Source organism: Agrilus planipennis, unplaced genomic scaffold (assembly GCF_000699045.2).
Source record: "Agrilus planipennis isolate EAB-ADULT unplaced genomic scaffold, Apla_2.0 scaffold86, whole genome shotgun sequence".
Taxonomy (NCBI): domain Eukaryota; kingdom Metazoa; phylum Arthropoda; class Insecta; order Coleoptera; family Buprestidae; genus Agrilus; species Agrilus planipennis.
The window spans coordinates 1,023,420-1,036,881 of NW_020438863.1; the positions used below are offsets into that span (position 1 = coordinate 1,023,420).

At 36.2% G+C, this 13,462-nt stretch overlaps 3 protein-coding genes across 5 annotated transcripts; 2 read left to right on the forward strand and 1 right to left on the reverse strand.

The window, feature by feature from the left end:
- Positions 1 to 226: 226 nt before the first annotated feature.
- Positions 227 to 7,307, forward strand: LOC108735698. Its single transcript, XM_018467779.1, has 16 exons — positions 227 to 1,454; positions 1,509 to 1,588; positions 1,930 to 2,118; positions 2,189 to 2,345; positions 2,406 to 3,000; positions 3,075 to 3,298; positions 3,534 to 3,864; positions 3,929 to 4,039; positions 4,106 to 4,137; positions 4,215 to 4,243; positions 4,330 to 4,497; positions 4,560 to 4,722; positions 4,794 to 5,233; positions 5,467 to 5,945; positions 6,040 to 6,294; positions 6,351 to 7,307. The coding sequence occupies exons 1-16, from the start codon at positions 563 to 565 to the stop codon at positions 6,772 to 6,774; spliced, it is 4,569 nt and encodes a 1,522-aa protein (XP_018323281.1). The 5' UTR covers positions 227 to 562; the 3' UTR covers positions 6,775 to 7,307.
- On the reverse strand, positions 6,817 to 11,254 carry LOC108735699 (rac GTPase-activating protein 1). Of its 2 annotated transcripts, none has more exons than XM_018467780.2 (10): positions 10,589 to 11,254; positions 10,357 to 10,528; positions 10,155 to 10,303; positions 9,952 to 10,092; positions 9,668 to 9,895; positions 9,446 to 9,592; positions 9,134 to 9,384; positions 8,930 to 9,062; positions 8,713 to 8,870; positions 6,817 to 8,403 (listed from the first exon to the last, which is right to left on the reverse strand). In XM_018467780.2, exons 1-10 carry the CDS (start codon positions 10,946 to 10,948, stop codon positions 8,355 to 8,357), a joined length of 1,788 nt encoding a protein of 595 aa, XP_018323282.1. In that variant the 5' UTR covers positions 10,949 to 11,254; the 3' UTR covers positions 6,817 to 8,354. The 2 variants fall into 2 exon arrangements, with proteins under 2 accessions (XP_018323282.1, XP_018323283.1); XM_018467781.2 differs by having other exon boundaries at positions 9,668 to 9,892; positions 10,589 to 11,251.
- A 624-nt stretch (positions 11,255 to 11,878) lies between these two features.
- LOC108735708 (uncharacterized protein C6orf136 homolog) lies at positions 11,879 to 13,311 on the forward strand. Of its 2 annotated transcripts, none has more exons than XM_025974483.1 (5): positions 11,879 to 12,132; positions 12,263 to 12,429; positions 12,489 to 12,695; positions 12,763 to 12,984; positions 13,040 to 13,311. In XM_025974483.1, the coding sequence occupies exons 1-5, from the start codon at positions 12,019 to 12,021 to the stop codon at positions 13,221 to 13,223; spliced, it is 894 nt and encodes a 297-aa protein (XP_025830268.1). In that variant the 5' UTR covers positions 11,879 to 12,018; the 3' UTR covers positions 13,224 to 13,311. The 2 variants fall into 2 exon arrangements, with proteins under 2 accessions (XP_025830268.1, XP_025830265.1); XM_025974480.1 differs by having other exon boundaries at positions 11,880 to 12,132; positions 12,257 to 12,429.
- Positions 13,312 to 13,462: the final 151 nt, after the last annotated feature.

Below are 13,462 nucleotides of genomic sequence, written 5' to 3' on the forward strand. Positions count from 1 at the left end.
CTCATTCGTAGATCAAAACCGTTAATTTTTATAAATATGTAGGTATTGAAACGCCTGAAAAATAAGGAACGACGCCTGGCGTCGGTCGCGGCGCTCTCGCTCGCTCGTTCTCTTCCTGGACGAATAATAAGTGTATGTACTACATCGCAATGTGCAGATAATAATAGCACCGACATCGTTCCTAACGCAGGAGCTATGAATATATCAGTTAAATGTGAGACCGCCGGATCCAGCCAGTCTGTTACGCGTAAAAGGTTGATCGCAAAATACAACAGTCGCACTTGTCCGTTTTGTTTTCATTTTTAACCATTTAAATTGTCAATAAAAAGCCATAACTATGACTTCATTGCGGGCGATGTTCTCGTACTAATTATAAGATGGCGGCAGTTCACTTCCGCATTCATGTGTAATCAAAAGTGGTAAAAAAACATTCGGAAAGTAATAAGTAAACACTTGTGCAGTTGTGCGCCTCAATAAAACGCCTTTTCACTTCTGCAACGAGTACCTAAGCATCCAAATACTTTAAGGATAATATCGAGTCACAATTTCCAACTCCACAAATATGAACGATACACTTCATCCTTCGTCGTCCTCGACCTCGCCAGAATCGAAAATACCAAAAGAAAGAGACAACGATGCGACCAAATTGCCCACGCCACCCCCAGATCCGAAGAAGGGTGAAGCTAATCAGGAAATTTTGGACAAGGAACGGGAACTTTTACAATACCTTATTTCACTTCAGCAACGTAACAGTCAGAGAACTTTCACACGATCCGATTCTATATTCGGTCCGGCAATAGCGATTGAAGAGGCCTTCAATCATTTAGAAAAACTTTACAAACTGATGGAACAATTGTTGAACCTCCGTCAACAGAACGCGAGGTTGCAACGTCGCGTCCGCGACCTGGAATATCTACGGAATTTGGAAAAGATGAACAGGAACGTGGAAATAAACGTAGAACGGGTGTGTTTGCCTAATGTTGAAGAGGAGACGGCTCTGGCCGAGAACCTTTTCGATACCTTGCTGGCCATCGGAAGAAAGGATGATAAACTTAAAACGTGGAACCAATCGCGTTTTCGTCAATCGCTCCTAAGGAAGCAGAGAGGTCGCAGAATATCGGTGTCAATTGGCGAAAACAAAAACCAACAGCAGTACGATCGAACTCGGCCCAGAAGGGCTTCCGCTAGCTATCAACCATCGAAAATTTCGAAATGGACTAAAGTGAAAGCGGCCTTCAAGTGGGAAAAGGCGTCGAACAACGTGAGCAACGCCAAATCTCAGGACAGCGGCATCGGAAGCATCCATCCCATCAATTGTGAAGTTGCGCGTTACCTTAGGGTTCCATCAGCGTCTGAAGAACCGGGAACTAGTCCCGGAGATTCGGGAGCCGCTGATGGATCATCGCCGGCGAGTCTTTCCACAGCATCGTCTGTAGACAATTTGCACGAGCAAGGTAATGCAGTCAATTTAGAAAATGACTTCGTTATTGTATTATCGACTTTTGCAGAACGTAAAGAACAACCCGATCGACGTTCGGGGGATGAAAATCGCAGGTTTTTCTGTTACGACAACATATTACAAAATAAGGTAATTTAATTAAAATCGTCATGATAAACAATATGGATGTTACAAATCCATTTTTTTTTTATTTTGATATCAGACTTGCGAAACTTCCTCACTATGCTTTAAATAAAATTGTTTCTTTTGCTGGCGGTATACGTGTCCATGTATGTTCGTATATGAAGCTTCGTCAAAATATTTACATTTTCCGCCTCGACGTATAACTTATAAACGTATGATTGTTTGCGGTTCCCAGTGGAATCATACACCAGAAATTTCGATTTATTAAAACGCCTTTTTCTGGAGCCAGAAAATTTTTTTCATACTATAATAACTATTGATCTCCTTATATGTACATTCTATCACAGGATGATAAGGATAACGTTAAAAGAAGAAGGCATACATTGAGCTGTCGAAGTGACGACATAAAATTGGATGAAATCGTTGTGGAAAGTAGTAACGAAGACGCGTTCGAAGCTGAAGAAAATGAGGAGGACCGCATTCCACGGCGCGTTAAGGAAAAATATAAAGAAATATTAAATGACATTAAAAATCAGGTATTTGCAATCTGTGTACGCTAGAAGTTTTGTATTTCACTAATACCAAATAAAAAATTGAATTTGTTAGAACTCTACTAACAAATCAGACACATCTGAACGGGTCTCGAGGTGGAACAGAATAAAAAAGGCCTTCTTAAACGATCCCGTCTCTCCAGACGGAGATCCTCAACTAAGTACTGATGAAGAGACGAACGTCTTTACTTTCAAATTAGATGAGTATTCGGGTAAACAATTTTTAATAAATCCGTTACAATAAGGGCGTAACAGCTACGTTAAACTTGTAGGAAATTCGTCGGGTGTAAACACCCTAAAAATTCAAGCCGAAATTCAAAAGAATTACGAGCAGTTACAAAAAAAATTGAGTCAGGAGTTTCAAGTTAAATTACAAGAATGGGAAAAGATGAAATCGCATTCTCCCAGCGTCTACTCAGAAGAACAAAAGGATGAAGCGTTTTTAAAGAAAATGGAAGAATGGCAACGGATTAAGTCGCATCCGTCAAAATTGCAGGCCATCGAAATGATGAAACAGGAAAATTTGCCTCCCGATTTTAAAAAGAAACTTCAAGAATGGCAAAGAATAAAGAAGAGTTCGACAAAGGAAGAACCGATGCCGTCCTCGTCCTCAAACGTGCCAAGTCGATCAAAATGGAAACCGAATCTACTTTTATTACCAGACGATGCGACATGGAAACAAACAAAACAATTACAAGACAACAATTGTAACTTAACGCCTCCTATTTCACCAACGAAACTCACCAAAAAAATAAAAGATTCTACTCACAAGGAATTTACGTGGCTCGAGAAAGAACTCGGCAAAATCGACAAAGAAAAACAGAGATTAGAAAGGGAAAAACAAAAATTTATGGAACGGGAACAAAGGTACACTACAACTACTAACTATGCATGTTGGACACATATTTATAAGTTACAAAGCGAAATAAAATAAATTACAGATTAACAAAGCTCGGAAAATCTGTAATGGGAAATGGCAATAAGAAGGAAATATTCATCCACACCCCCTCCGGGTTCCATCGTTTCGAAGGCATCTCGAAAAAGTTTACTCAGAAACTGTACGAATGGGAAAAGTCCCAAGGCATTGGACCAGAATCATCGACGATTGCTCTACTCTCATCAGGACTTGGACTTACACCGAAATCTTATTTCATAGACCAGCAGGGTATGTTTGTTTTTTCTTTATAAAATTGATTTAAAGCTTTTGAAGGTTGTTACGCTATGCCGAAAAGATTTTGCGCGAAAATTTTTCAGAGAAGCAGATCATATGTCCAGATAATTCTGCATTTCCTCCCTGCGACGTAAAATGAAAAAATGCCGACAAAAAAATGTGTAATTTCTATGTTCGATGAACATTTTTCCTTACCTGGAGATTAAAACTCCACCGGTTTCTTTTTAAGGCAAACCTTTCAGTACTTACGGCGGACTGACTTTGATGCGATCCAAGTCAGACGACAGTCTGATGGTTAACAATTTGAACGGAACGATCAGCCATCAACCTTCCAGTCTGTCTTTAAATCACGTGGAAGAATTGGAACGAGAATGCATGCTTCCAGTAAGTGAATCAACATTAGATGACGACGTTTTTACAAATGACAGAAACATCGATGAACCGGAAGCTATCATAGTCGAAGTGGAAGACATCGTCGAAGAAACGGCTTCGCCTTTGGAGGAGCGTCCCAAAGAGATGCTGTTTCCAGTCTATCACCGTCAACCGGACGATAAAATTTGGTGAAGTTAAAAAGATTGTTGATTTTTATGGATACAATAATATTAAAATTGCAAATTTTATTAGGCCCTGTAAATCGCACCAAATGGCCGAAAATAACACGTCCAAATATGATAGAATCACAAAAGACATATCAGAATTGATATCAGAAATTTCTGAGATTGACAAAAAGCACGGGTAAGAGGACAAAATACACCTATGCCTATCCCTAATGCCGTCAATTAATGAACGATTTCCTTTTAGGGAGGAAACCATTGAGGACCCATTAAGAAGAGGTAAGAAAAATTAAAAACTACTGTACATTTATTAGAAATTAAAAGATGGAAAATGTTTGTATTTATTTTAAGTACAGGTTGCGATAACGACTCCCTGAAGGCAAATGTAAGTTATACAAACTTTATTAATTAATAAGGAGCATGTGTGTATGTATGCATGTATAATATAGATATGTATAACACGTGTTGCAGAACATCGCTAAACAATTGTCAAATACTGAACAAGTGTTAGAAAAATTGGAAGTGTTGAAATGCGTTGTCGATGACACGAGAACACCACAAGGGTACGGCTTTCCTTTGAAACACTTGACCAATGTAGAGGAGTCGGTGCAGGAGTTGTTAAAAAAACTCACGCTAAAAGTATAGTCAATCCGATTAAAACTACAATAACAAAAATATGTTAAAAAAACGTAATTGTGCAGGTTGAGGATTTGAAAGACGAACTGACGCAAAAATTGGACGCTTTAAACATTCAGACGAACAGGCAAGGACAACAACAGAAGGACATTCCCAATGAAACATCCGAAATCAATAACATAATTGGTGATTTAAAAAGATACATGGATCGTATGGTGGCCACTTCAGGTAAGCAACGTTTGCAATTAAAGACAAATACTGCCTTACTCGTTCGACAATTTTATAACGTTTGTGAACAGCAACAGTCAAAGAAAACGTCAATGTTGACGACAAAGAGCGACAGGATCAAGTGAAACAAGGAGCTATCAAAAAAAGATTCCGATTAAAACCGGTGGTGTCGAAGAACGAAGATGCAACGGATGATAGCGATGAGGACGACGATCGCAACGTCCATTTGGTAAGGAGCACACATCGTTCTAGAACGACGGCAGATTCCAAATCGCGTTGGAAAAGGAGCAAAGTTCAGGACTGCGAGAAAAATTCAAACGTAATCCCAGAAAATGCTCTCGTTCAAACGACAAAGAAACTTTTCGATCCTGTAACCGACAAGAAAATCGAAGAAAATGTGAATCATAGTAACGTAAACAATTGTTCGGTCTCATCATTTTCGTATCAGAAGCGATCGTCCAACACACGACGCTTACCCCCTTTACCTTCGTCGCCGAATTCTCAACGAAAGGTACAGTACCATGTCGTATTGAAATATCACTTTTCTGGACGTTTTGCCAATCCTTACCAGCGGCACCTTCACTGGGACTAACGTAACGATAACTCTCTGACCGTTGGTGAGTCACAATTCGGCCCCGGCCAGGTTACCACTGAAGATGCCGTCGGAAAGAAAGAAGGAAACGTTTAGAAACGACATAACAGAGTCCGAAAGAAAATTTAGAAATTACGATAAATACTTTTCAGACCCCGAAAGAAATATCGCCGTGCATTAGACTAATGATGAATCGGTACAATCAAAAAGTATCCGAGCAAGACGTCCATAGTCTCAAGTCTACACCAAGCAGTGGATCGGTCTCACCCGTGGCGTGGCGATCGCCTCTTAGCGAGAAACGCGTCAAAGTGCAGACCCAAAGGTACTTAATGGAACTGAGAAAGCAATCCACCGAAAGCCAAGTACAAAAATCAGCAAGTGTCGGTCATTTACGAACAAACGACGAGAAGAAACAATCGCAACTGTCTCAGAAAAGCGAAGGAAAAATATCTCGATCAGTAAGCGCGGGAGTGATACAAAATCTCCACAGTAGAGTGCAAAAATCGATAACAAAAGGCAACAATGAACAACAAGAAGAGAATTTAAGAGAAGATAAGAAACTTCGTCCAACTTCTCTAAAACTTAACATAATTCCGTACGAAGAAATTCAGTCCGATAGCAGATCGTATCGGTAAGTCCTTGATAAACGCATGCAGCTAAAATCTTGTATCATGTATCTGCATTAAGTAAATGAATCAAAATTCTTATTTCGTTACATGTGTAAGTTTAAAAAAGTCCCGAGAAGATTTTCTGGCATCTGCACCTATTAAAACAGCGCAAGTCTCATTGTCAGTCCAACCGGATCCTTTATCAGCTCCTGTTGCAATGGAAACGGACAAAACGATAGTCTACCCGTCCAGGAACAGATTGAGTCAAGTTAGTGTCGAAAGCGAATCGAGCTGCGATTCGTCCACATGGCATGGACTTTTAATGAAGTCAGCAAGCGCGGGAATGATCAATATTGACGCAGATTCGTACAAGTGAGTCTACACTTTCGTTTGTGCAATTCAACAAACAAACCGATAACATTTTGTAGACAATTCGATGCTGCCGCATTTCACAGAGACGGTTACGTCTCGTTACCACGAAGTCCGAAGAAGACGAAGGAAGATAATTTTTTAATAAGCAGCAAGTCCGCACTGGCAAACCTCGCATCCAAATTTCGTAAAGTGAAAATGCGACGTCATAACAAAGACCCCAAAAACAAAAAAAACATGAACACGATCACAGCTTTGTGTAGACAGAGTCTTGTGGTGGATATTAATTCCGAAACGTCTAGTCAGAGTAATTCGGAACAATCGTCGAGAAAGAACAGCGTATTAGCTGGCAATCCAGGAGAAAGGAACGAATCTGGAGCAGCTGGGTCGTCTTGTCCTTCGGAAGAGACGCTATTGAACACCAGCTCCAAAGAGCGATGGACGATGAAACGGCCAAAAATTTTTACAAAATATAACCAGTAAAATTACATTACTATACGGACAAAAGAAAACTATTAATCGCAATTAGGTATAGCCACAAAATTTTATGTACATATTTTAAATGTAAGTATAAACATACCTATATAATGACAATTTCAAGCATTTAATTCTATATATTACAATACACGTTACACATACATATGTATAAAACTGAGAACCGAACGTAGGGATACATTATTACATGCAATCGTCAAATGGCGACATCATCTTTTGAACAGTACAGGAACAGCATAGGAAAACTCAGCCATATTCTCCTATTAATCGTTAAGTAATGTAGGTCCGATAAATTCAATTTAAAACCCTTGAATGGTGTTACACTTTAAGAGTTTGAGTTTGGTTAGTCTAGGACCGTTTTAAGGGAAGCTGGCGATATTTTCGGACAGTCGTGGTTGGAAAAACACATTTCAAACGTCAGTCAAATCATGAATTTTCGCTCGTACCACACAAAAAGAAAAAATTCCGGCAAAAAAAAGTGTAAAATTCATGTTCAATAAATATATTGCCTTATCTGTATACTAGAGTGATATAAAAGTCGTTATTTTTTTCTAATAGCGTCATGGAAAATAATCCAAAACGGAACTGTGGCTGAAAAATGCATATTTATACGACTTTTAACAAATATTTATATTTATTTGACCAGAGTATACAAAAGCAAAAAAGTTGCAATCGTAATTCCTGCAGAGGTAATAAATAATTTCCTGTTCGTAGGGTGGTACATAATAACTAACAATAATAACATTTTCGATAAGATTATATTAACATGAAATCGAGTAGTTTACGCGGTAGTTTTTCGTTTTTCTTGTATCCTTTTAATTATGAATCCATAAAAAGCAGTATTAAACTAAGTAAATTAATACATACTTTTAAAAAAATATTTTTTGTCATTATACAACCCACATTACAGCGGTATTCTGAGAAAAGACTATGTTCATCAAAATTTGCTGTGTTCATTCGTTGTCCTTTTGTACAAAAACTCAGTAGGATATGCGTAATTCATAGATTTTTACCTAAACTACAAATTGACCGACTTTAGTGGCTTTGTTAATATCGAAAAAATAAAATCCAAAGAAATAAACAATTTGCAACATCCACGACAAACCCTATACTTATATAATTTTAGCAACACAATTACCCGCAATTACGTTTATTTCGTTGAGGGAATTGTGTGTTCTTTATGTTATTGTACTTTAAGAAGTACGCTAAGTAGATATTTTTTGTTCGTCATTATGTGTCCATCAAAGGTCAGTGACTCGTGATCAGTGTCAGTAACGTCAAAAGGAATAAAAGGTACGGGTATGACCATCGTTGCCGTTACGAAACGTCCCTGTAGAAGTTACCCATTTTTAAAATTTAGCTTAAAAAAATGTACGATTTTCTTGTCAAAGTAGAATAGTTTTTCCTTATTACTCATCACTTGAAAAAGGAAATTAGAACAGAAATTAACACGCTCTTCAACATTTTGTTATATATACAAAAAATAAGTACATTAAATTAAAACTACAAATTGAATTAATAAAACAACCGAAAGATATAAACCTGGTATAAACTTAAAACGCTACGTCTTATTGTGTAGTAGGAGGGGGGAAGAATTTTTCCCTTCTTCTTTCAATTCTGAAAAAAAACAAGAACAACATTAGTAACAACGGTAACAATAATAAAACAAAAGAAACGAAAAAAGCTAATAACGATCAATTCAAAAAAGTCGTATCAAAAAAAAAAACAAATGGAAGGTTTCACTAAATTAATTTAATTAAACTTCCGTTTTATCTTTTGTTCGAACGATCTAATTAATCATACAATTGCACCATAAACAGCATACATTTTATTAAAATTAGAATTAGAAAGTTATGAATACAGCATGGAATTATACAAACAGCGGTTATGAAAAGAGCAGGCAAATGGCAAAACTAATAGACTTACCTCTTAATACTGGGTGTAAAAACGCCTTTCGATACAGGCTTCAAAAGCGATTCGGTGCTAGGTGTTTGTTGTAACGGACACTTACTATCCGTTGAAGTAGTAGGATTGATAATGCCATACCAATAATCTTCTGTCAATTTTAATAGTTCTTCCATTACCTAAAAGTGAAAAGTACATATACGAATAAATTATGTGTACAACAAACTGATTTTAATACCCTTATTTGCGACCTAGTTTCGTCGATAAGTGTTTGAGGCGTGGGGTCAGATGAAGAATAACCTACTATAGTCGGCCCAAATACTTTAGCCAAATTTGAAGCAGGCATCTTGCACTCAGGGGCTGATGCAACTCTAAAACGATTACAAAGACTGTTTTTAATACATATTCCGTTTGAATAAAGATGGGATTTTACTTTACGTACTTTTTCAAATGAAGCAGAACATACGCCAATGTGTCTCTGTTGGGTTGTGGCAAAGAAGCAATGCAATCTTTCAACTGTGAGATCACGTTAACGGGTTCAGAAGCTTGCACGGCTTTAACGAATTCGTTCCATTTACCATAAGTGACAAGAGGTTCCAAGAGGGACTTGAGGAAATCCTTTACAGTACCACATATAACGTGGACGTCCATTTGAGCTAGTGACGGCGAGCCCCGACCACGCAAGAATCTTTCCTGATGGTAATAGGCAAGGATTTACGTGATATAAACATAAATTTATTAACTTTTAAATTACTTTAAGGAGTTTGACCTCTCTTTCGGATCCTGGAATCCTATAGATTCCCATTTCCTTAAGTCCTTTGGCTTCTATTTCTTTAATGCAATGTACAATTAAAGCCGGTACCATAGGAGACGTAGTTGGAGCATAATCTCCAATAACTCCCTAAATGTAAAATGAAGTCGATACAGAAAAAGTTACTAGTTGTATCAGAATATGGTTAAGTAATAAAATACTTACAACTGTCCCTTTTTGATTAGGAGTGTTGGATGCAGGAATACAAGGCAGTGGGAGTGCATCTTTACATTCTGAATGGCATATGGCACGGCATTCTTTACATCGTAGTGCCATTTTTCCAAAACGAACCCTTTTCTCACATACTGTACAATTCTCCGGCATGACCGTTATTTTCGAAAGCAGACAATGAGGTTTTATATAATTCCCATTTTCCCGGTCTCGTGCAAACTGCTTAATGTAAAAATATGAACGTTCCAATAAGAAAATTAGTTTAACAAAATAAGTACCTGCTTTTCTGGTGTCTGATACAGTTGATTCATTTGTGTTATAGGCGGTGGAATTGCTTCGATAATTGACGTTGCAGTTATAGGTCCTTTCCTGGGAACCGTCAAAGTCGTCGTGGCTTTAACTTTATCAACAGTATTTATCTGCAAAATAAAATAACACAAATAAAAATTAAATAAAATCAGGATTTATTTAAAAGATATACCTCTACAACTTTGTGACTTGAAGACCGCCTCTTTTTAGCAGCGGGCTCGTCGTTATGTCCCATACTTGCACGATAATCCCAACCTGAAGTGTCTTTTGGGTCATCGTCGCCTCCAGATCGAGAATAACTAAATTCAGATAGCAAGGAACCTAAAACACAAGACTTGGTCTTATATGATAAGATGATGAAAAAACGGTTTCACCAGTTGTATTTCCTTCAGGGATTGCACTCAGATCTGGAAAACCTCTTTCACCTGCTTCAAAATGTTCATGGTTTAAATTACTTAGATATATCAGCTTTTGACGAGTGTCATCTGCTAAACACTTACGGTTATCTTTACACAACATATCTTTAATTTGTTTCAACTGTTGCTCCTTAAATTAATACGAAATATTGATTAAAAATTATGCTTAAAAAAAGATACTCCAATTTACCAAAGCATCTTTGTCATACAATGCCTTTTTTGTTTTTTGTCGTTCTTTATCAAGCATCATTCTTGCCCCTGATAATTTACTTTCAAGATCACTGAATCCTTGTATTTTCATATCAAGTTCCTGGCGTAGCCGTGAACACTCTGTTTCAATTTTTACTAATCTCTCAACAATGTTTTGTGTTGATTGGACGTATATTATTAACGAATCTTCTATTTCATCATTGCGTTTTTGCTTTACTAAACGCATTAACTCGTCGAACTCGGCTACGATAGTGAGATCATTACAATCAGATTCAGAGTGATTGCTTTGTTCACTATCCGAATTTTCAGATTTTGCATAACGAGACTTGGTAGTGAACATTGTCTTAACATAAAATCAGTCACTCAATATAATAATCACTTAGTCGGAAACTTTCCTTCAAAATCTCGATCAAGTCATTTAGCAGTTTTCAATTGCTTTTAAAGAATAATATAATACTGTTTGGATAGCACAACACCTAAACCACTTCAACTGACTCGATTCAAAATACTCAAATTCAAAATGTTCTTTAACGGATTCAACGCAGATTTAACGGCTTTAATCTCCATAGATACTATGAATGCAATAGTGTCCGTAGTAGCGTCACCGTCAATTTATTCAAGAATTACTGAATATGTGATAATTTAATTGACATCAATTCATTGCGTGTCATTTGTGCCTAAAGATTAAACTATTATGGTAATCGGAGTTTATTTTTATATTATTTATCAGTAATGATTACAAATAATACCACATTTTTCACTGGTATTACTATGATCATTTTTATCTATGTTTCACCAATGGCGCACGTGTATTAGTAATGTCAATGAATAATANAATTGAAAAGTAGTATAACTATTACTAATAAATAATATAATATAAATTCTGTTTGCCATATTAGTTCAGTTTAAGCACAAATGACGCGCAATCAAATACCATCAATTAAATTATCATCTCTTCAGTAGTTTTTGAATAAATTGATGTTCAATTTCCACCTGCACTCGAAACAATTTTCACTTTTTGTAACAGAATGAACAAACGCACTGTTATGATACTTACATATTTAGAACTCGCAAACGACGCACAATTTATTGGTAAGGTTTAAATCTCAAGGTTATTTATATCGGGTGCCAGTCACACGACTCACTCTATGATCTGCACACTGTCTACGGTTCATATTATCCTAGCCATATCTATGAACTTAGCGAACTTCAGATCATTTCATGATAACGAACTTTGTCTATGGTATAAGTCTATAGTCTGTGTAGCACGGTAGCAAACCATAGATAATGTAGCGAACTTAACCTTAAATATTACAAATATGATTAAAGTGTGAATGAGAATCAGTGCGGATAATCAATTAATTAAAATAAGTTATTTTAATTCGATCGTGCTTATAAAATAAGTATATTATGGCGCTTTCTTTAAATCATTCAATAATTAAAATATTTAAGTTCAGCTCTGTATTAAACCAAGGCAGCGTCAAAACTTTAATAACTGGATATAAATTAAATGGCAGTATTCAGGTGAAATACATTATTATTAATTATATATAAGTATATAAATAATATGAAAATTACAATTAATCGACAATTCATTGCAACTGCATTACTTTTGTGTGTGTTGTTATTATATGTGAATTATTTGTAGCATCAGTCGAGAGTTGTTGCTAAAATGAAGGTTTCGTGCCAACAGCACTGTAAAACACTTTCTGATAAGAGTATTACTTGTGATAGTAAAGAATCATTAAGTGATGTTATACACCAACTTTATCTGCCCTCCTATAATTGCATAAATTATTCAAATAATTTGAGGAGTTCTCGGTAAACCTGTATCTTACCTTTAAAACAATAAAATTTTTACTATTGTATATTTTTAACAGATTCCATTTAAGTACACAAACCAAAAGTGATAGAGTGTTAGCAAAGGATAATGCAGACAGTTCTGACAAAAAGGATCCAGAAAAATTACGACGGGTTTTTTTAACTTTATCTGATAATTTACCAAAATTATTCATTCAAACCATGGATTATAATATCTACCATGAAAATATGATATTTGAAAACAACATAACTGGCAGGAAAACAGTGTAACTTTAATCTTTATATTTAATTGACTATGCGAATATCTAAATATAATATTTACATTTATTTCAGAGGACTTTATAATTATGTGAAGCAAATTGCATTATTAAGAACAGTTGGTCACCTAAAATTTGCATATGTTAAATTCGAAGTACTTAAAATAACGCAGCACCCTGAAGATTTCACTGTAAAAGTTAGGTGGCGTATCAGAGGTATATCTGGACTTAAAGTACTTGCGCTGTTTTGGAAATACAAGCTGTGGGATATAGAGAGATTGTTTAATAAAGCAGAAGGGTTTGTTTTATACATAGTGTGTTTCTAGCTTTTCTTTAATTTCAAAATTCTTTAGATGGTATGACGGGTTTTCGACATTTTACGTTGATAATAACGGAAAGGTGATAAAACACGTAGCGGACAAGATGATGCCCGATTCAGAACCAGAACTGACAAGATCAAAATTGCCGACGCTCGATGGTGCGACAAAGTTAGCATTAATTGTAGGTGTAATTCCAAAGGACATTCTTTTTCTATAAGCGAAATATTGTCGATTGTGACTAGTTAATGTAAGATAGACTCTGCTTTTAATTTATTATTATAAATTTGAATTTTTACGCTCGTTGATACGTTGTTTTATTTATTTATTATTATTTTTTTTTTTTCGCGCAGCTGTTCAAGCTTGTATTGTATAATTGCACGAGTATTTAAAGGCATTTCAACAAGGGAAATGCGTTCAAGTTTGTGTAATATTTTATGAAAAGGGTAGAATGAATAT

Excerpts from the sequence above, each read along its gene's own strand:
- LOC108735698 (XM_018467779.1), top strand. The coding sequence starts at position 563 with ATGAACGATACACTTCATCCTTCGTCGTCCTCGACCTCGCCAGAATCG. Across the intron at positions 3,001-3,074 it reads TTTATGGAACGGGAACAAAG|ATTAACAAAGCTCGGAAAAT; the intron begins GTACACTACAAC and ends AATAAATTACAG. Across the intron at positions 6,295-6,350 it reads ATTGACGCAGATTCGTACAA|ACAATTCGATGCTGCCGCAT; the intron begins GTGAGTCTACAC and ends AACATTTTGTAG.
- LOC108735699 (XM_018467780.2), bottom strand. The coding sequence starts at position 10,948 with ATGTTCACTACCAAGTCTCGTTATGCAAAATCTGAAAATTCGGATAGT. Across the intron at positions 10,529-10,588 it reads TGTATGACAAAGATGCTTTG|GAGCAACAGTTGAAACAAAT; the intron begins GTAAATTGGAGT and ends TATTAATTTAAG. Across the intron at positions 10,304-10,356 it reads CCCTGAAGGAAATACAACTG|GTTCCTTGCTATCTGAATTT; the intron begins GTGAAACCGTTT and ends CTTGTGTTTTAG.
- LOC108735708 (XM_025974480.1), top strand. The coding sequence starts at position 12,019 with ATGGCGCTTTCTTTAAATCATTCAATAATTAAAATATTTAAGTTCAGC. Across the intron at positions 12,133-12,256 it reads AATTAAATGGCAGTATTCAG|CATCAGTCGAGAGTTGTTGC; the intron begins GTGAAATACATT and ends AATTATTTGTAG. Across the intron at positions 12,430-12,488 it reads AATAATTTGAGGAGTTCTCG|ATTCCATTTAAGTACACAAA; the intron begins GTAAACCTGTAT and ends TATTTTTAACAG.